This window comes from Calidris pugnax, unplaced genomic scaffold (genome assembly GCF_001431845.1).
Source record: "Calidris pugnax isolate Ruff unplaced genomic scaffold, ASM143184v1 scaffold21, whole genome shotgun sequence".
NCBI classification, from domain to species: domain Eukaryota; kingdom Metazoa; phylum Chordata; class Aves; order Charadriiformes; family Scolopacidae; genus Calidris; species Calidris pugnax.
In genome coordinates this window covers 2,980,771-3,000,456 of record NW_015090770.1, presented here as the reverse complement: position 1 = coordinate 3,000,456, position 19,686 = coordinate 2,980,771, and the positions used below count along the sequence as shown (strand labels likewise).

At 39.1% G+C, this 19,686-nt stretch overlaps 2 protein-coding genes across 3 annotated transcripts in view; both read right to left on the bottom strand.

Moving 5' to 3' along the window:
- LOC106886191 (coiled-coil domain-containing protein 14-like) overlaps window positions 1-5,157 on the bottom strand; it is a 20,010-nt gene extending 14,853 nt beyond the window's left edge. Inside the window, exons 1-2 of the mRNA XM_014938925.1 lie at window positions 5,152-5,157; window positions 4,790-4,893 (exon numbers count right to left, since the gene is read on the bottom strand). Of these exons, the coding sequence (XP_014794411.1) occupies window positions 4,790-4,893; window positions 5,152-5,157 (110 nt within the window). The remainder of the gene's footprint in view (window positions 1-4,789; window positions 4,894-5,151) is intronic.
- A 187-nt stretch (window positions 5,158-5,344) lies between these two features.
- On the bottom strand, window positions 5,345-15,743 carry LOC106886136 (coiled-coil domain-containing protein 14-like). 2 transcript variants are annotated; one of them, XM_014938834.1, is made up of 13 exons: window positions 15,698-15,743; window positions 14,961-15,016; window positions 14,394-14,469; window positions 13,673-13,745; window positions 13,437-13,577; window positions 12,141-12,380; window positions 11,956-12,050; window positions 10,307-10,880; window positions 9,559-9,700; window positions 8,878-8,957; window positions 8,231-8,449; window positions 8,013-8,145; window positions 5,345-6,678 (listed from the first exon to the last, which is right to left on the bottom strand). In XM_014938834.1, exons 1-13 carry the CDS (start codon window positions 15,728-15,730, stop codon window positions 5,694-5,696), a joined length of 2,847 nt encoding a protein of 948 aa, XP_014794320.1. In that variant the 5' UTR covers window positions 15,731-15,743; the 3' UTR covers window positions 5,345-5,693. The 2 variants fall into 2 exon arrangements, with proteins under 2 accessions (XP_014794320.1, XP_014794328.1); XM_014938842.1 differs by having other exon boundaries at window positions 8,231-8,446.
- Window positions 15,744-19,686: the final 3,943 nt, after the last annotated feature.

The following is a 19,686-nucleotide window of genomic DNA, read 5'->3' as shown; positions in this document are numbered from 1 at the left end:
GTGCACAAGTGTGTACCTTTAAATAAAAAGCGCAAACTATTCTTACGGTGAAGAAAGGCCTGGTCACACGTAATACTGATTGAAGGCTGGGGGAAAGAACAGGTTGTTCTGGTCAGACTCTTGTCTGTTCAGAGCTCAAATCATAAGAACAGTCATGGAATTCACTGTCACTCTTGATTTCACCTTAAAAGCAGATAGGCTAAAGCAAGATCAGCAATAAGACCTCAGCTGCTATTTGTTTGCCTCCCCTGTACCTAAGGCTCTGCAGGCAAAACCCCTGACTCAGTCACATAACTAAAGACTACTCAATATCCCTGAATCTGACTGAAGCAAAACTGACTCCAGTACTTTGTTGTGCAAAGAAATTACTGAAGGAATTCCCTGAATTTTGGGGAAGACAGACACTCATCTCTAACCCTATTTGCATTATTCTTTATCAAGAGCCACTTGAGATGGTCTGCCTGAGCTTAAATAGGAGGTCATCAATGCGGGTAGTCTGCTCTCTGTAGGAAGGTTTAGAGCTAAATCTGAGTTTGGACTGAATTGTCTGTCGTACCAGCTTTAATACCCCAAAGCTGACTTGACATTCTCAACTCTTGTTGTAGGTTCTGGTGGGGCAGTAGGTGTGCAGACCTGTCCCAGCTGGCCCATTTGAACTTGAATATTCCTCTGCCTTATTTGGGGAGACCATTGAAGTGACTAAACCTATAATTTTATATTTTTTTTTCCTTAATCTCTTTCCCTGATCTAACCAGTCACATTCTAACCAGGGAAATGTTTCTTTCCCTTCTAAGGAGAAAAAATTCACCCTTGTTAAGGATGCCTGTCTAAGTCAATGGTGAAAGGTACTCGAGGTACCAGTAACAATCACTGTTATTTTGTGAAACGCAGCGTGAGCTGTAAAACCTTCCCTCCACACAGAGCTGAATGATCTTGCCACTTGACCACAAGTGTTGTCCCAGGCAGCTAATTTACACACAGAGCTGCAGCACTGGCCTCACTTCAGCAAATAAGGCATCTTTGCTCCTTATGAAGTCTCTGATCAACCTAGACACAGTGGTAGGGCAGCAATCCCTTGTGTGCAGGCAGCTACCACCATTCCCCAGTTCTTTGAATGAGACACTGGATTGTAGACAGTCATTATTTAAGAAGTCAGAGCAGGGAATTATATATGGATAAACTCAGGTATCCTGGATTCTGGAGTATTGCCCAATCTTTTCCCTCTTCCACACGGAAAAGCATTCAAAAAAGGAAAATGACTATTAAGAGGTTGATGAAACATGCTTTAAGAGGCCCTTGCTCTCCATGTCACTGGATAGTGCAGACGTCAACTTCACAGAATGTGCTTTGTAAAAATGAAACTCCTGTGACTTGTCTCTGCAGCTAGAAGAAGAGTCTACAGGAGACTGCGATCACCAAAGTTGCAGCTGCTGAGCTACTCTTTGGAAGCTAATCCCTGGAACAGGAGAGATGTTTCACAGCAGCTATTACTGAACATAAAACAATGATTTCGTGTCAAATATACAAATTGCATATATCCCTTATATTTGGAGAGAGTGATGGACAGAACCTGAACCAGCTTTGCTGGCCAAGCTGAAAAGCTCTGCTGAATTCTGAATTCAGCTCTGCTGAATACTTGTTCAGGTGTATGGAGAGCCTGGGATAAAAACTCCTCAGCCCAACCAGTTTTGCTTTTCTCAAATTGGCATCATAAGGGTCAATCCTAAATCTTTGTAAATACTGAAAATACTTATTTCTTCCTATGACCACAGCTGTGGAAGAACAAGTCTTCAGACACGGAGGAGAAGGTTCCCTTTTGATCAGTCTCTGTTACCTCATGGCTGTTTATGCTGTTGCTAGCCTTCCTCATTCAAACATCTCCTGGCTACAGAACCTGAGGCACCACAGCTGGTTGCCCTTTCTGATCCTTTACCTCTGAGTGAGGTCCACGCTTTTCTGGGACAATAGATCTACCTAAATTTAAATATTACCTTTTTTTTTTTTTTTTCCTCCCCCCTTAGAAACAACAGCTAAATTCCACGTGCAACACAAAAAAAACTTGCATAGTTGACACTTGTGGCTGAAGTCATTGCCATACTCTCTTGCCTCTTCCAAGCCATCCTTACGTGTCCTTAATGAACCTGGAACAGAAATGGAGCTTGAATTCTGTTGCAAATACACTTCAACTCCTCTACCTATCATAACTGTCCCTCATTGTAGGGATATACCCAAAACCAGAAGTGAATTGAAGATTATGTTCGTGTAATTGGAGCGCTTGGCATGAGCGATGGATTTACCCAGGTAAAAATTCTATCCTGCTTCCAAATAGAAAGTTACAGTTTTCAGCAAGTGTAACCTGGGCTGGTGGGGAAATAAAGTTTGGTGTTGGAATCCAGCCAGGCAGCTCAATGCCTCAGATGAGACTGAAAACTTCTTCCAAGTGGAGAGGAATGTATCTAAGTTCCTGGAGAATACAGGCCTGAGGTCTACTTGGTTGCAACAAGGATCAATCCCAGTAACTCCCAACTTCTGCAAGGACAAGCACTTTCCTCCTCCTGGCCAGTGAAGAGCAGCAATACGTGCTGCAGCATGAGCTGCTCCAATATTCCAAGCATTGGTGTTGACAATGGTGCTGCCTTTGGTCCGCAGCGAGTTCTACCTTGTTACCGCAGGAATGAGAAAACAACAACTTTTAAGCTGTTTTAGGCACCAAAGATAAATATTTCTTTTTACTCTGTCGCCTGGGACCTTATTTGCTGTGTACTTCTGAGAATATGCCAATTTGAGTGGTCAAAATGTGCAGACTCCAGAATTTCCTTTATTTATAACATACGACACATTAAAAGAATGAGTTTGTAAGAGATGTTATCGTTATTTATCTTCTATTAAGCTTTACTGAACACTAGAGCTATGTTGACTTCCACAGTTTCAATATCTTTATCTTGAGTAGAATCCTGGAAGCCCTTCCCACCTTTTAAAGATCTCCATATTTGATCTTGCTGGCTTTTGCTTTCACAACAGCGCACATTCATAATGCCCATTTATGGGAAATTTTATATTTCATTTAAAGTTGTTACAGCTCTGATTGACATATCTCAGTACAAAATGAAGATCTATGTTAAACAACACTCCCTCTTCCTATTTCTTCTTCTTCGCTGCTTCTCCTTCTGCTCTTATCTCATCCCCAAAATTGTTTTTCAGTAGTTATCTCGTGCTTCAATAGAATTAATTTATAATGATGAATAAGACACAAATAAGATGGTGTAACATCTTCCCCGGCTGAGATAAAAGTGAATGTAAATGCTCTCAATGCAAGAAGAACATGCTTGGGCATCGTGACACCACATCTGCTTTATGCAGACTGGAACTGGCTTGGGCCAGGACAAATATCCTCCTTCCAGTGGACTAACAGTCCCAGCTGGAAGAAGAAAACTAATTAGTTTGTCTACTAATGACTATTCTTCCAACCTTTTCTCAGCCTTCTCAAGAGTTTTAAACACTAGAATTTATTGTAGCTTGTCTTTAATCCATGCCATAATTATTGTTTAAATCTTGCTTTGCTTCTGCACTGAAACCACCTGTAAATATTTAATTAAGAAGTGTTCCTTTTGATACCATCAACCTTATTTTGAATCTGAGCACGAATAGCGTGGAGAGTAATAAATCCAAGCCAAGCCTTAAAAGCATTCTAAATCACTGAAGTCACTATTTAGTCTAACTTTCCTTTTTCAAAGCGGGAGTGCCAGTTGGCATCTTCTGTAGTTCTGTGTTGTCTTCATACCTTTTTATTGCTCAGTGACTAGTAACTAAAATAATCACAGAACTGCTCCCCAGCACAATGTATGGAGAACGTCCTAACTTCAAGAAACTATTAATGGAAAAAAAAATAAATTCTTCAAAGTGGTAAAAGTTGAGACCTTTGTCCTACACGGAAACATAAGGGAAAAGGCCAGCACCAGGAAGCACAGGAATGTTTTCTAGGAAAAAAAATAATAAGCAACACTCAGAAACAGCAGTGTTAAATTCAGGTCCTTATACTGCTGTTCCATTTCCAAAGATACTTTCCTGGAAAACCTGTGAGTCATGAAAAACAGCATTCAAGCACTGCCACGGGTGTAAGGGGAACAGAATGGTAGCAATAACACCACCTTTCTGTCCTTGTAACTCAAAAACTTGCACGACGCATATTCTTGACACTGAGATCTGGAAAGCCCTGTCAAGGAGAACAATGGACTGGAACCATTCCCAGCTTTGCTCCCACTCCTGTGAGAGCCAGTTTGGGTGACTCAGCCCAGACTCTCTGTATTTATGCTCAATAAATGTTTGACACCTCAACAACTGTGGCATTTCTATGACTTCCTCACACTGTATATTCTGGTGCTTCACTAACTGTACTGATTTGCCAGCTTTCACTAATCTCTAATTTGTCTCCTTTGTGTCAGCTGAAGCCTGTTACTGCTTCTGTTTCTCAGCATCAGACTATTCTGTGTTTATCTACTGGTACTATATTTTCTTTTACTTTATATAAAATCAAGCATCTGTAAAAACTATGACCTAAAACAGAATTGTACAAAAGAACAGAATTTTTAATGGTTCTTTTCTTGCTCTCATCTGGACTCTCTGCTTAATCAACTTCTTTTTCCAAGTACAATACTCAAAACCCGAAAATTGAGTTTTACCAGTGATGAGTGAAAAAAGATTACTTCATGTATTTTATAGGATCTACCATATACTCTAAATCCCATGTGATGTCTGTGTTTTACTTTTGAACAGAATGATCCTGACTTACCAATTGTAACTCTCAATGTTCCTGCAGAGCTGCTGTGCAGCCACCTCCTCCCTGGCCTCTACTTGTGGAACCTCTTCCCCGTTTAGGGTACCTGCCACTGTTCTCTGGGGAATAAAAAAAATTACTAAACAAGGACATTTCATTTAGCCTTCTGTGCCTAAGCTCCTCCTAAACAAACAAATAAACAAACAACTTTAAAAGATCCACCTAGTCAAGGTAGAACACTTCTTAAGTTTGAGGCAGCTTCACTTGCATCAGTTAAACTCCCACTTCTTCATTAAACTCCATTTGAATTAAGAAGCAATGCAGCTGGGAAGTCCTGCCCAAGTGCTTCTTTGATACTGACACTACTTTTTGCACACCTTCATGGTGAACCAGAACAAGGAGCTCATTTCTTGAAATATATGGTCATAACCAAGGAAAATAACTCTACATCCAATTTTCTAACAGTCAAGTTATAACGAAATAAAAATTCCTCTTTATCATCTCTGTGACTTCAAATTCATCTCTCTCAATCCTGTTCTTACTACTTTGAAAAAGCACACAGTAAAAACATGCAAGTGTATTTTATCATTTAATAGAAAAAAATGTATTACTAACAGCACACTGATTTCTTAAAGAATTCACAAGTGCTGTTCTAAGAATTAATTTTGCAATTAAAGAGTATAAACTTAAGTCATAATTTAAAAGAAAAGGCATTTACACCAGTTATTTGAAGTTGTACACATCAAGGGAACCAGCACCATAGCTTAATGAGGAACAAATCCCATCCATAATTTAAACAACTAGAAATAAGTAATTTCATACCAAAAAATAGATACTCGTATCAGTACCGTACTTGTTACTATACTTCAGAAAAACCTCAATAATGCAAATGAGCGCACCCCATCTTGTTTCCTCACACTCATTGTTTCATCACGCTGTTTTGCAGAGTTCTTTGTAGCCGAGCGATGTTGGCATCCAAGGCTGCTAAGCTGTTCTTAAAGTCCTCTTCGTCTCGAGAAGTAAAAGTTGAGAAAGAGGATGCACTCCACTCAGACTTCCCTGATATATCATCAAATAAAATGGAGCTAAAATCAGCTATTCCACTGCCTTTTTTCTGAGAAGCCTCTTTTGGAAATAGCATTGGTACGCGAGGGTATGTACCAGGCTGAGATTGGTCTGGTTTGCCTGTGAAGTCTTTTGCAGCAGCTCTTGGAGGGCCTTTTGGCTTCATTTGGACTTTGTCTCCTTCTGGCTTCACTTTATCCCCCGTAACTTCAAGTGTGTTTTCCATAGTTGTTTTCACACTGTACCCAGCACTTAATTTACCCAGAATAGTTGGATCCTTTGTGATCTCACACCCATTCTGCTGCACAGAGTCCGAGAGCTCGCAGTGGTAGTCCAACATCTTACAAGCCCCTCTACTTTGGGAGAGCACACCAGTTCTTTCAGAGATTGGCAACTGTTTTTTTGAGGCACTGCTAGTCAATGGAATATAAACAGTCTCATCCAACTTGCTTTGGTCATCTAGTAAAGTCACAGAATCCCTAATTGTTTCTGCATCTTGCTTCAGTGAGGTACGCAGTATTCTAGGAGTTGATGTTCCTTTTTCTGAGAATGTACTGTTTATTTTATTTCCTTCAGCAGCCAACTTTTCATAGGCTAGATTTTGAATCTCTAGTTCTCCACATTTACTTGAGAAATGAAGTTCGGTATCTGGCAAAACATGATCCATTTCTAATTTTTTAAGGTAAGTCATTACTGAAGTACTCCCAGGAAATGGATCAGGCTGCATCTGCTTTTCGTGGTCTTCCAAAAGAGACTTTGAGAGACCTTTTTCACGTTTGGGTCTAATGTTGTCTACTGTGAGGTCAGACAGGAGCTTGGCCATACTGCCCTGCAGGGTTCTGTTAAGGTAAAATTGATTAATTAGATTAACTATTTTTTAGCAACTATTTAAAAAACCCCACTTCTATATAAAACCAAAACATTACATTTATCAGACTGCAGTGAAGTTACAATTCTCTTTCTACATGTTGTTATAACACATAGTACAAATGTGAACCAATTCCAAGTTTCTTGAATTTCTTTCTTTAGCTCAGAGAACTGTGCCTGTAAAACAATTAAATAGCACAAACCACTGAAGTTCGAGATTATTCCTGATATACCTGCTTTGAATACTACAACAGAAATCGATGTGAAGAAACTGTTACAAAGCACATAGAAAGTTATCAAAATCAGTAGAATTTTTTCCAAATCATTCACTGCATCTAAATAAAAAAATATAATAAAAGAAATAACTCATTTTGTTTGCTACATCAACAAAAAAAGAATTCTTAAAGGCTTATGTATATATACATACACATGTAATAAGACATCATTATACCACCATCTGGTGGTCAGTACAATAGTCATAGAAGTGTGTCCATGTGCCTAAACTTTAGTACTAAAGACTCTGAAGCACTGATCAAAAATACTCTGCCATTCCAACCAGTATCAACTATAAACAAGATAAACAACAGTTTAACTACCTGTGCACATCATGTCCAAACAAATTCTATGTCCATATCCTTTGCACGTGCAAAAAGCTATGGAAGTATCCCAGCTTGCCACCATGTTCACCATAGAAGACCATGACAAAATAAATTCACAATAATAGTTCTAAAAAATTATAAGTGACACCACCCTCATTCAGTGATCCAAGAACTCCCAACCTCTATACATAATTAAACATCTGGGCATAATCTACTTCAAATGTGTGTAGAATTAAAGAAAGGACTACTCAGTCCCACAGGGAGACCTTGCTACAGGTCCTGAAGACAGATCTCGCTGCAAGTTCTTTCTGAACCAGTATAAAGAAAGAAACAAAAAAACCCCCAAAACTTCCTTAATTCAGGTTAAGAGTTAGTTTCCACATTCTACAGCTTCAAGGGAAACACCAGTACATTTTCAGGTCCATGCACTTCCCATGGAGCTGCTTATTGGCAGGTGTGCTATCAAGAGTTAAAACCTCACACAGGTTACACAGCTAGCATTTTACTTTACAACAGAACTCAAGGCATGGAGCACAACTCTGGTTTAGCAAAATTTTAACACCACTGTAGCAGAAGTAGCTACAAAGAGAGGTTTTAGCCTACACGACCTCTTACCACCAAAATACTAAGATTACAATAACCCAAAGTATGCAAAAAAAGAGAAAAGTGGTGTCAAGAGGCGAAAAAAATACTGTGGCAAATAGTACCTGGTTAATTCACGCAGTCTGTTAACTTCTGCATCACGCTGACGTAACGTTATGCCCAAAATCTTATTTTCTTTCTCTGAAGCTTCCAGCTTAAACTGAAGGTTCTTCACATTCGCTAATGCCTCTTCCACTTCTAAAATGCCAAGAAGAATTGACTTAATTATTTCTTTTAAGTTTAAAAACACTAATTGAAGAAGAAACAAATTCAAAACACATACCCATCTTGAGCTTGGTGGATTGAATGTCATAATGCTGTTTATTTTCAAGCAATTCTTCTTCTTTATCTTGAATAGCTTTTGCAAGACGTTTATTTTCTAATTTCTGACTTTCTATTATTTTAAGTAGTTCTTCATTTTTAGCCTGCAGTGACTCGAGGCCTTTCAGTGATTCTTTCAATTGACCCTGGAGCATCATGTTCAAGGACTGCAAAGAAACTACTACCAAAAGTAAAACACAAAATTTTAAGAGTTTTATGTAGTACAGTTTGAATTTCTAGATCAAATTAAGATTTTAAATAATCTTGCTAATACGAATTTTTCTTACAGATAGAAGAAGGGTTTTTTGAGGCAGCAAGATAAAACTCAAGCTTTCTTCTTAACTATCTAATATGTCACCTTCATTTTAAGAGGCACATAGGGAAAAATAATCTGCTTGGCAGCTGAAGAGCTGTCTCACTATGTCGAGTCTAAACAGGCACAACAACCCATGCAAATATAGTTGCATGAATAGACCCACAACAGTTAGTTCAGTTGCCACTAAAGGCCACAACAGATACTGTTATTATTTATTTATATGCCTGTATCTATTTAAACAAAGCTGTAACAAAAATGTCCCTAATAAGCACCATTCTCTATTAGTACTTTACATTCATAGTTGCAGCTCTGTCCAGAAGCCTTCTCACTTCTTTCTCGTTCCCCGAGTTGCTGGTTTAATATTCTTAGTCTCCTAAACGTGAATTGTGGAAAAGCACAAATTCAGAAAGTTCAAAGTTCAAAACCACTGCATTTTAAATTAGTTTGGTAAGAAGTTGCTACTGAGAATTAAATGTTACAGAATGTTTCAGAAATATTTTTCTTATATTCTTATATTTATTCAACACAAACAACCCTTTGCAAGTTTCGGTAAACACCTTTCCCTCTGTTCTGAAGTACAGTGCTACCCAGTTGTGTTCTTGAGAACTCTGTGAAATGAGACATTTTTGCATTTACATTACAAAAAGAATATAAGCAGGGTAACTACCTCCATACTGCAGTTTTCAGAGAGAATGATACATTGATCCCACCTAGACAAAGGCCCAATCATGATATAACTGATACTGTATTAACTGATATGGTATTATCTGAAGTCTTGCTATGTGTTAATTACTTATTTTTAAACTATATAGCTTTACCAACATGCTTTCTAATATATAAACACTGCATAGACAAGAATGAAAGGGCTGTAACACTTACATCATAATGCAATAAATATGCAATTTAGAACAGAGCAGTTAAAGACACTTTAGGCTCATTTCCAATAAATACAGAATCACTGATGAGTTACTCACCGACGCAGCTGGGCATTTTCACTTCGGAGAGGCTGTAAAGCCAGTGCTATGTCAGCCTGTATATTGGTACTTCCCACCACAGCTGGGAGCAACGATATGCAGTCTTCTATTTCACTCATCAACCTCAACATTTCTGAATCATCTGCCAGAGGTGAGGGAAAAAAAAGACATAAACAAACCTGTAAAAAGGCAGCAATATTTTGTATGTGATTAAGCAATCTACAACGTACGTATAATAGTATCTGGGGTTTTTTCCCAAGAAAACCTTATCTTTAACTCTACTTATTTATTTAAAATTTTTAAGCTTGACTATGTTGATAAATCACAATCTACCATCTCTCTGATGAACCTTGGTGGGATTGCTTTGCAATCTGTCTACGCTGCTCCCTTTCCTTTCTCAGGGAAAAACACTTTATGTGAAATGAGAATAATCGTTCTCCTAGCTGTTACAATAATGTTAAAATATTCCAAAAAATGATTTACTACTTCTCCAGAGTAGTAAATCCAATCACTCTAAGATGTCATATACCATTTAAAGACCCGCCTGGATGCAGCCCTGAGTAACATGCTCTGACAAGCTCTAGGCAATCCTGCTTTAGCAGGGGAGTTGGACTAGATGATCTCTATGGTCCCTTCCAACCCTAAAAATTCAGTGAAATTCAGTGAAACTACCAGAAACTGAAGTGCTCGCTCATTTAACATATTACTTGTATGTAATCACTCTACTGCACAAAGAAAACTTCCTCACCTTGATCTGCTATCAGTGCTCTGAGCTCTCCCAGGAGATATTGTACAGTCTTAACTTTATGGGCTGTTTCTTCTGAACTTTCTTTTCTAGATTTTAGAACTTTCTTCAAAAAACTTGTCTTAGAGTTTGTATCTCTCACTGGGGCTGTATCAAGTACATTCAATTCGTCTTCTTCACTGACCGTGTCCTCACTGTGTTCTTCAGAAGTTTCCTCCTTGTTGTTACTTGAAGCCTTATGTTCTGCTGGACAATGATGATGGTGCTTCTGTTCAGTCCTGCCGTTCATCGCTTCATGTGACTGTAAGAGGGCCAGGTGAGCTTGTATGCATCTTATCAAATCGGCTTCTTTTATCTGTTGCTCATGGTTGGGGGTCACTTCTCTGCCAGAAGATGATGGGATGAATGCAGACACTGTAGACCTACCTGGTGCACCTGACGCTGTACAAGGGATCACACCAGGTAGAGCAGTGGCAGACTGAATCTGCACAGCAGTAGAAGCAGCTGAAACCACCGGGCAAACCACAGGTCCTCCCACCTCTGGCACACGTTCATTGTCACCATCTACAGGAACATTCTGCATAAAGAATATTGATATTAAACAAAAAAAAATTAACATGGATTTTTTAAAAAATATTTTAAAAAACCCCAAAAACTCTTGTCTAACCCAATGTAGTCTCGATAATTTTTTGCAAATCATAAAAGCAACTGCAACTTACTGATGGTGTAATTTTCCTGTGTATTAAGAAGTAAATAAAATGTAAATCTGGATTAGATCTTAAATGTTATTTGCAACATTAAAGCACAGTTCTTTTTCAGCTGTTCTGTGAAGAAAAAAACTCCACAGCATTTTGGGTTTTTTTTGCTTTATGAACACTCATTCCTTGAATAAGACCAGAACAGGGAAGAAAAAAACCAACACGACAACACTGTTACCTTTCAATATTTTACGTAGATGAGTTTCTTAAAAGTCAAGGACAGCACTAGCTATATATGGACTGCCTGCAGGTGGAAGGTAAATCTACAGTCTTACAGTTTCAAGGTGCAAGTCCTTGACCACATTTACCAAGGTGGCAGTTGGTACTCTCCATTAGTTCTATTCTATACCCTGAAATACACAAGCATTTTACAACATGGCTCTAAGATAATACACAGTGTCTGAAGAAATTATCAGCTTGATCATCAGCAGGGAAAACCTACAGATGAGCTATGTTTTTTTTTGTTTTTTTTAATCAGGAGTTGGTTAATGATCCTAATGAGCATTACTGAGAATATAATTATTAACAGCAATGAATACTTTCCTGTATCTTCCATTACTGAGAATATAATTATTAACAGCAATTTATAATTAATATAAATATTAACGGACATGTTTGCTGTCCGTTACAGAATTCACGGTGCAGACACAAGCAGCCAGTTGAAATGCCTCTAATGTCACTTTGTGCTGTCTATATAAAATGTATTTTAAAGAGCAGTATCTCCTCTTATTATTTATTCTGTTCATCACTAAGGGTTGAAATATGCCAATTTTTTCTCTAAGAAAAATTATTATACAAACTCAAGAAAGCCCACACACTTGAATAAATGTATAAACAAATAGGCAGTGCAAATTTAAAATGTTTACTAATAGTCAGAATCAAACTTTTACTTACTGTCTGAGTAGATAAGGGATTAGCTGAATGCTGCAGGGACAGAGCTGACGTAGAGGTAGGTAATCGATAATTAAAGGGTGTAACATTTTGACATCCTAGAAAAAAAACACACTCTCAGATCAGGGCAATTTTGGGCAAAATTGATACAGTACAATAGCAGGCTCTACATTAATAGTTCCACCAACCATTATTTGAGGTAGGAAGAGGAGTTAGAGTAGGAATTTCATTGCTGTTCTGTGGTGTTTGGCCAGTTATCAGAGACATCTGAGTTTGCACGTGCTCGCACAGTTTCGGATGCATCACAGGAGAGTGTTGACTGCAAGGCACATGAATTGGTTGAACCATCTGATTCTGTCCTGTACTGGGAAGCTCTTTCTCAGTAGAAGGTGTGGTGGACGAGGCAAGTTTTCTATTTGATATTGGCACTATAGAGAAAAGAACAAAAAACCCAGCTAAAGTTGTCTGTCTTCTCAATCTACACAAACCTATTGTTTTCAGGCAGACTCTGGTAAGTTCCTTTGAAAAAGAAAACCAAAAGATCCTACAGCCTAAGATTCCAGTTCAATTTTTACTCATTAGCAAATTATTCCTTCCTTTTTTTTTTTTCTAGACAGAGCAACCCAACCCAGTTGGACAGACTGATGTCCCTGAAGGTAGCCAAGAGATTTAATCCTACAGAAGGCCAGTTCTAAAATGCTATTCTTAAAATCTCTGCTTAGCTACTTCATATGCTTTTAGACCACTTGGAATAACCCACACCAAAGCACTCTCCAAACTTCATTTTCTTATTCTGGGTATAATTAATACTCCGTATTTTTACAAGGCTGGAAAGATAGCAGCTATGTGCTCACCTTCTAGAATTCTACAGCCCCTACCTGTCTCTAATCACACAAAAGACATGGAGTGGATAGAGGGAGAAATGCTAATAAAAGTGAAGTATGTCAACTGAGAATAACTCAGAAGAACTCAGCCTAGAGTAGTCCATCTACCTTTCCATTCAAGTGCTCTGGCCACTAAACCATTTGAGTTCTTATCATTATTGCAACACTATCCTGTTTCCAGAAACTGATCTTTGAGAAAAGCCTGGCTGGACACCTAATTCCAGGACAGTTTATAGCTGCATATTCCAAACAGAGACCAAACACTGTAGTGCTTCACTGTCCAAGAGAAATGAGCATGGGTATTATCATTCACCTCCACACTTCCTACCAGCTAAACTTAGTGATGTTGGCATTTGGAAACGCACTCAACTTTTTTCCTTGTACAAACAGCTCAAACATTTGTCAATTTTAGTAACTGCTCAGTAAACATTTCAGGTCTCTAAGCAGCAATGAATAATGTCTACATCTTTTTCTGGATCTAGCCCTGGATCAACATACCACAAACAACAATTATCTGAAGCCTTGTTACCTCTCGTTAACTGAGGAGTCTCTCAATGTTGTTTGAGAAAAAAGCAAGCCCAAGAAAGCACACTTATTTACCAATTTCTTTTCGGACGTGGGCAGGAGTGATGTTTTTTTTCAACCCTTTCTTCTTCGAAGTATTTCCTTTGGTTAGCAAAGGCTTGGAAGTCATTTTAGTGGAAGTTGTTTTCCCAGGTTGTTTATGGTTAGTCTCCTTTCCTAGCATTAGTTGAAAGAAAACTAGTCAACAAAACAAACCAAAACAGTCTTAGAAAAAACTAAAAAACATAGCTTGAATTTTCAACAGGTACAACCTCGAGCCTCATTTTGTAAGATATTCTTCAGTAAAGCTGCACAACGGTCAAGTCCATTATGAATGGTATCAACCTGCACAAAGAATACTGCAGTCAGAAAATCAGTATCACTGTTTTCTTTCAGTAAATCAAGATTCTCTTTTAGAGGTGAGTGTTCCCCACTCTTTCATCTGAAAAAGAACAACTGATAACCTGCAAAACCATATCATTTCCCATGTATTACTTTGCAATTACATTTGCCAGATTTTACGTTTTAGTAATTGCACGTTGTAGTAATTGCATGACACATGTGAATGTGTCATTTTTATTCTTATTTCCACATACAGTTAAGCTACAGCCTATTTCTATTTTGGAGTTAACTGACTCAGCACTAGGCAGAAGACAGCACTGACTGTGTATAACTCAATCTTTTTGGCACAAAACCTAACAAATACAGCTATGCTTCTGCCAGGGTCAGCTCTAGTCCATAAACAGCATAGTTGTGTTTGAAAAATATATCTTGACCCTCAATGAGATTTTTCAGAGCAAAACTCACTGCACACAAAGCCAATTTGCATGTATCTGCAAGATGCAGTAAAGACATTCTTGCTAGCTTTTTAGGAGCTAGGTCTAATCTAGATGCAGTAGCATCTAAATGAATGTGGTTTTCTATTATACAAGGTATTCCAATTTCTCTTCTCTTTAGATAACAGAGATGACTACATTAAAGTCATTTAATTACCTGATCATCAGAATCAGTTGAATAGAGAGAGTATCCAGACTCCACATCAGAATGACATCCTTTCCTTACGCCAAACCTGAAAAAGCCAAATTCAGAGTTTATTCACTGTCTGCTGCATATTAGCAGCAAAGTATATATAGTACTTTTATTCAAAAATAGCAAACTAAAGTAAATTAATTTTATCAAGAAACAAAATATCCTTCTCTTTCTGAAAACTTTGCATTGCTTCAACAAACATGTTTAGCAGATATTAACAGCTTACGTCAAAGGAGAATTCAGTCTTTACTGCACAGTCTTGCATATGATCAGTAACTATACAACTTCAATCTTTTATAAATAAAAACATATAGACAGAGTGCCATTCTTTCTACAAGCAAAATTTCTATTCAGTTTGTTTCTATCTGTTCATGGGCTGCTTTAGAACCTGGCCACACTGCCCTTGAGCTAAAAACTCTTTCTGATATATGGAAAGAACTTTTGGCTAGTTGTGAGGTATGACAAGCATAAGGTTCCCAAATGCTCACATGCACGCTCAATCTTAGATAGTATTTATGATTAAGCTCTTACTGTTTTCTTCCGTTTGTTAATTTAGCTGCTCCAGTTAGTCTTCCAGAAGACAGTGCCTGTTGATTACAGAAATATACTTTGATTTTCATTAAGGACTTGCACAATGGCATTGAAGATGATCATTGCCCACTAATTCCAAGAGCTTTTGCTGAGGCACATCAGTTCAAGGTAATTTACAGCTCTCAGACCATGGTGGAGGGGAGAGCCCAGTGCTGCCATTAGGGACTGAATCTTGTAGTTATCATGCCACAACACATGTCTTTACTGTGTGAAGCTTTGTTAATTTCCACAGCATTCTGCAACTACATGAATTCACTTAATGTCACAGCCAAGGGCTGACATGCAAACATACACTGCAGAATAAAACCCAAGCTCGACAAATACACACCTAAACCTTGGGGATTTCAAAAATAAACTGAAGTCACAGTACAAGCCACGGATACGAACAGAAAGCTCACTGCTATGCCCCTTACGGACACAGATCAGCCGTCAGAGCCCTGAGGGGAAGGTGGCCGGGCTTAAGCTCAGGAAAGCAAAGGCGTTCGGAACCGGAAGGCCCCGCTCCCCCTCAGGAATCGTTACCCGGCCGCCCAGCTCCGCGCCTGGCGGGGACACCCCCTCACCCCCCTCCGAGCACATCCAGGGTGTGACGAGGCGCCCCAAGAGAGGGCTGAGACCCGGCCGCAGACCGGAACGGGGGCTCCAATCCCCCCGGGATCCCCCCGCCCCACACGCACCTTGCGGGGCCGCACCGCCGCCGGCCCAGCCATTGCCTCAGCCCCGGCCCAGGCGGGGGCGGGGCCACACCGCCCCGCTCTGCCCGCGCCGGCCAATCGCCAGCCCGCTTGGCTGACGGACGGGGCGGCCGTTAGGGGAAGGGCGGGGCTAACACCGCCCGGACCCGCCCCCGTGTGGCGGCGCCTCGCCGCGCGCCGGCGGGAGCGGGCGCGGGAAGGGGATGGAGTGGCGTTGCGGAGCGCGGTCGGGGATTGGCGGGGAGTGGGAGGCGAGTAGCCAATCGGAGGAGAAAAGGGGCAATGGGCGTGACTAAGGCGGGCTGTGAGGCAGTCGTCGAGTGCGGCGGCTGGGCTGTGAGGGGAATTGCGTTGCCTTCAGGGTTCAGCCCTCGCCTTTCCTCCCGCCACCTGCTTCTCTCCGCTTAATAAGATAAAAATCACCTCACGTAAATGGGTTTTCCTGTCTCAGTGCTGTCTTCCCACTGTGGGCTGTCTGGTGCCTTAGGGATCGTTCGGCAGCAGCAGGCCCTGAGGGGCAGGAGCTACGAAGCACTCCTAAAATACGTGGGGAAATGGGCCTGGTAGATAGGTGGCCGTCCTGAAGTAAAACTAGGATATCTGCGTGGGGGGCTGCACATAAAACTACCTCAGAGCTCCGGCTTGTCTGTGTGGTCGGTGTCCCGCGAGCCCTCGGGCACAAGAGGTAAAAGCAGGCTGGTAGCAAGTCAGAGGGAACTGTTGGTGCTTCTGTGTTCAGGCGAAAACCATCAGGTCTTTGTTCTCCACACTGGCTTTCAGCTGGTGTTAGATCTCTGGCCATCCCTAAAAACACCCGTGTACATGGATCATAAAGGAAAGTGCCTCAGGTTTCACACAGGCACTGGGGTATTAGTATTCTGGATGTCATCGCTTTTATTAGCTGAATAAATAGATCTTCGGAAAACAGCATTGAAAGCAATTACGTTTACTCAGGCTGAAAATGTGATTGCATTACTACGTTATTAAGAGTGCTATAGCAGAAGTGCATATAAATATTCAACATCTGTGCTCTCCCAATACATAAATTGTGGTGTTCTTAGGTTATTACTGTGTTAACATTTGCACTGAAACTATGCTGAACTTGAAGTAAAACTATATGGTGAAGATATTTAGCATCTTGTCAAAAAAGCCAGAAGGGTTTTCTGGCAGGAATTTGGAGACTTCTTTGATTTTTCTCTTTGAAAAGTTTTAAATAGGAAGTTTACTGTAATAGGAGAACAGCTGAAGGGAGGAATACAAACTAGAAAAATGGAAGAAAATGAAAAGGTCTATAAAAGATATGTGGCCACTATCAAACCAGCACCAGAATTGTTGGTATATTTTTTTCTGAAGTGGTGTTATGGAAGTTCATGGATAAATTCTCACTGATAGATGTGAGTTCAGCAACTTAAATAATTAAGGAAGAATTATCCCAAGCTGTTTAGCAACAAGTAACAGATATTTAAAAAAAAAATCCAGTTCCCCCCAAACTACAATCCCATCCTTTGATTGGACAGATTACTTGAAGACACATAGAACAACACTTCTTTTTTTTCATCAAAAGGAAAATTAATACAGAATGATATCAAGTTCCATTCTTGTCACCCGAACCAATTTGAAACAGTGGCTGAAATAGCAAGATTGTCTTGTAAATAGTTTTTAAAAAAATCAACTGTAAAGATAAAAAAAGTGCATAAATAATTAAAATTCTCATGAAGTCACAGGCCTCCAAGTGGTCAGTCTTTAAAGAAAAGCACAAGCTGCCATGACGGTTGTTAACAGCAACTCTGAGCATAGAGTTAGCTGTCAGAAGAGGTAGATACTTTTTTCTGACAGACATTGGCTTTCTTCATTGAAACAGTTTGGGGAATCACTGAGTATCTCTGGACCTGTCTGGCTGTTACGTTAAAATTGTGATTAAACAAAGCTTATTTGTCTTACATACTGTCTTACTCTTCGATGTCACGTGCCGCATTCATACATCATATTATATTATTATTCATACTCACAATCGAGCTATGTTTCAGGGAGAAAATTAAATTCTACTTAAGTCCATTGCATTTCATTAAACCAATTTCATCTTTTATTCCTGTTTGACAGATGTTAACGTTCCCCAAACATTTCCAGGGGCATGGTTATTGGATGTGGCCAAGGCCAGGTTTGCTCAGCTTTTGGGAAAGCAAACTGTGGCAATCTTCCAGGTTCTAACACTATTTGGTGTAGAAATAATGCTTTAGTATACGTCAAGAAATAAGGATTACATTGTTGTTAGTGGAGAAGAATAATAAATAAGGGTTATATTGTTGCTAGTGAGGAAGAATAATTTATTTTTTTACAAATACTGTACAACGATGTCCATGTAGTGAAATAGAATGAAGCGTGAAGTGGGGTATGATAGCTTAACACAGGTGCATTGGACCATCTGTGCAGAAAAAATATGTTACAAGCTGCTGAATGTTAACTGTATGTGACAAAACATACTCTCCTTACCGGAAAGTTATTGACAAATTGGACATAATTTATCAAATAGTGACGGGAACAATGTAATACAGTACAGAAATACATATGGAGAAAATTAGTCAAATCATTAACCAGGGAAAAGCTGTCTGAATTATGACTAATTAACACATATATGTAATTGTATTTGCGATCTTAATGCTTGAGGTGCTGTCCATGTTGCATGAAGCATCACTGAAAATAGTAAAAAGCTTATTCTTGCCCTAAAAACTTTACAGTTTAAGTTGAAATACCAGGGTGATACAGCAAACTATATAAGACTGACGTGCTTAATAATGATGAAGAAATAAATATACTTAGAACGTAGCTTTTAGGGACCAAAGATTTTTGAGGGGATGATTCTTAGATAAAGTAAAACAAAGCTCTTTTGTTTCAGGAAGGAGAGAAAGCAAACAAAATGAAGCTAATAAAAACGAGAGGAGGTGTTTGTCAAAGAATCCAGTTTCATCAGAAAATTGAGCTTTTTCAGCACCTACCTAGGAAAAACAAGTCATGGTCTCATTCAGAGTAAGTTCTGGAATTTATTGTTTAAGAATATTTTGGTAGGTACTCAAACACCTATAAATCTACAATTAAGGAGTAAAGCTACAATTTTGCTAATGGAAAGAGAATTAAGGTTTTTTTTTTTGTTGCTTATCCACCTATCTTTCAGTCTATGAATAACAAAGAGAAAAGGGGAAATGAATGGCAATGAATATGTAGTTAAGAATACAACCTACAGAGAACAGGTACTTCATTTGTCTAAGACAGACTTAAGGGGTGTCTTGATCACAGTAAAAAAACTATTAGAGGAAACAGAAATTTAGTAGAGAATTTCTCTGTTTTAAAGGTAAAAATAAAATGAGGAGATTAAGCTATATTTTATGGACCCTAAAGAGGTGGTGCAATTTTAAAATGGGTTTCAAAATAATCTACAAAGTGTTCTACTAGATTTTCAGTGTCTTAGTCAAAGATGTTTAGTTCAATTGCACATATTGAAAGCTGCAGCAGGAGCCACTGTATAGAAGACCCATGTTCTGTGTGGATCAGAAGGTCTGTTATCAAATTTTGATTTTGTGATGTATTTGGAATGAATGGGTGTATAAGCCATGAATTTCTCCTTCCTAATTTGTAAATACAGTTGGAAATACATAAGTCACTTAGCTTTAGCCTGTCACATTCAAGTGAAGCATCTTACATAAAGCACATTTAATGCTTTTCACCTCAATACATTCTCACAAGGACAAGATCAGAAGTGTATTTAGTTATGAAACATCACTAAGATTCAAGGTGTTTTGACCTTTCTGAGCTGATGACAGTTTAAGTTACACTCCAGAGTTTTCAGAAAGCTGGTGACTTTATGCTGCACAAAGTACTGGTGCATGAGTTTTCAATTCCACAAGATGGCACCATGTGAACATAAAATAAGTACTGCATTGACACCAAAAAGTGACTCGCTATTTCCTTAAGATAAA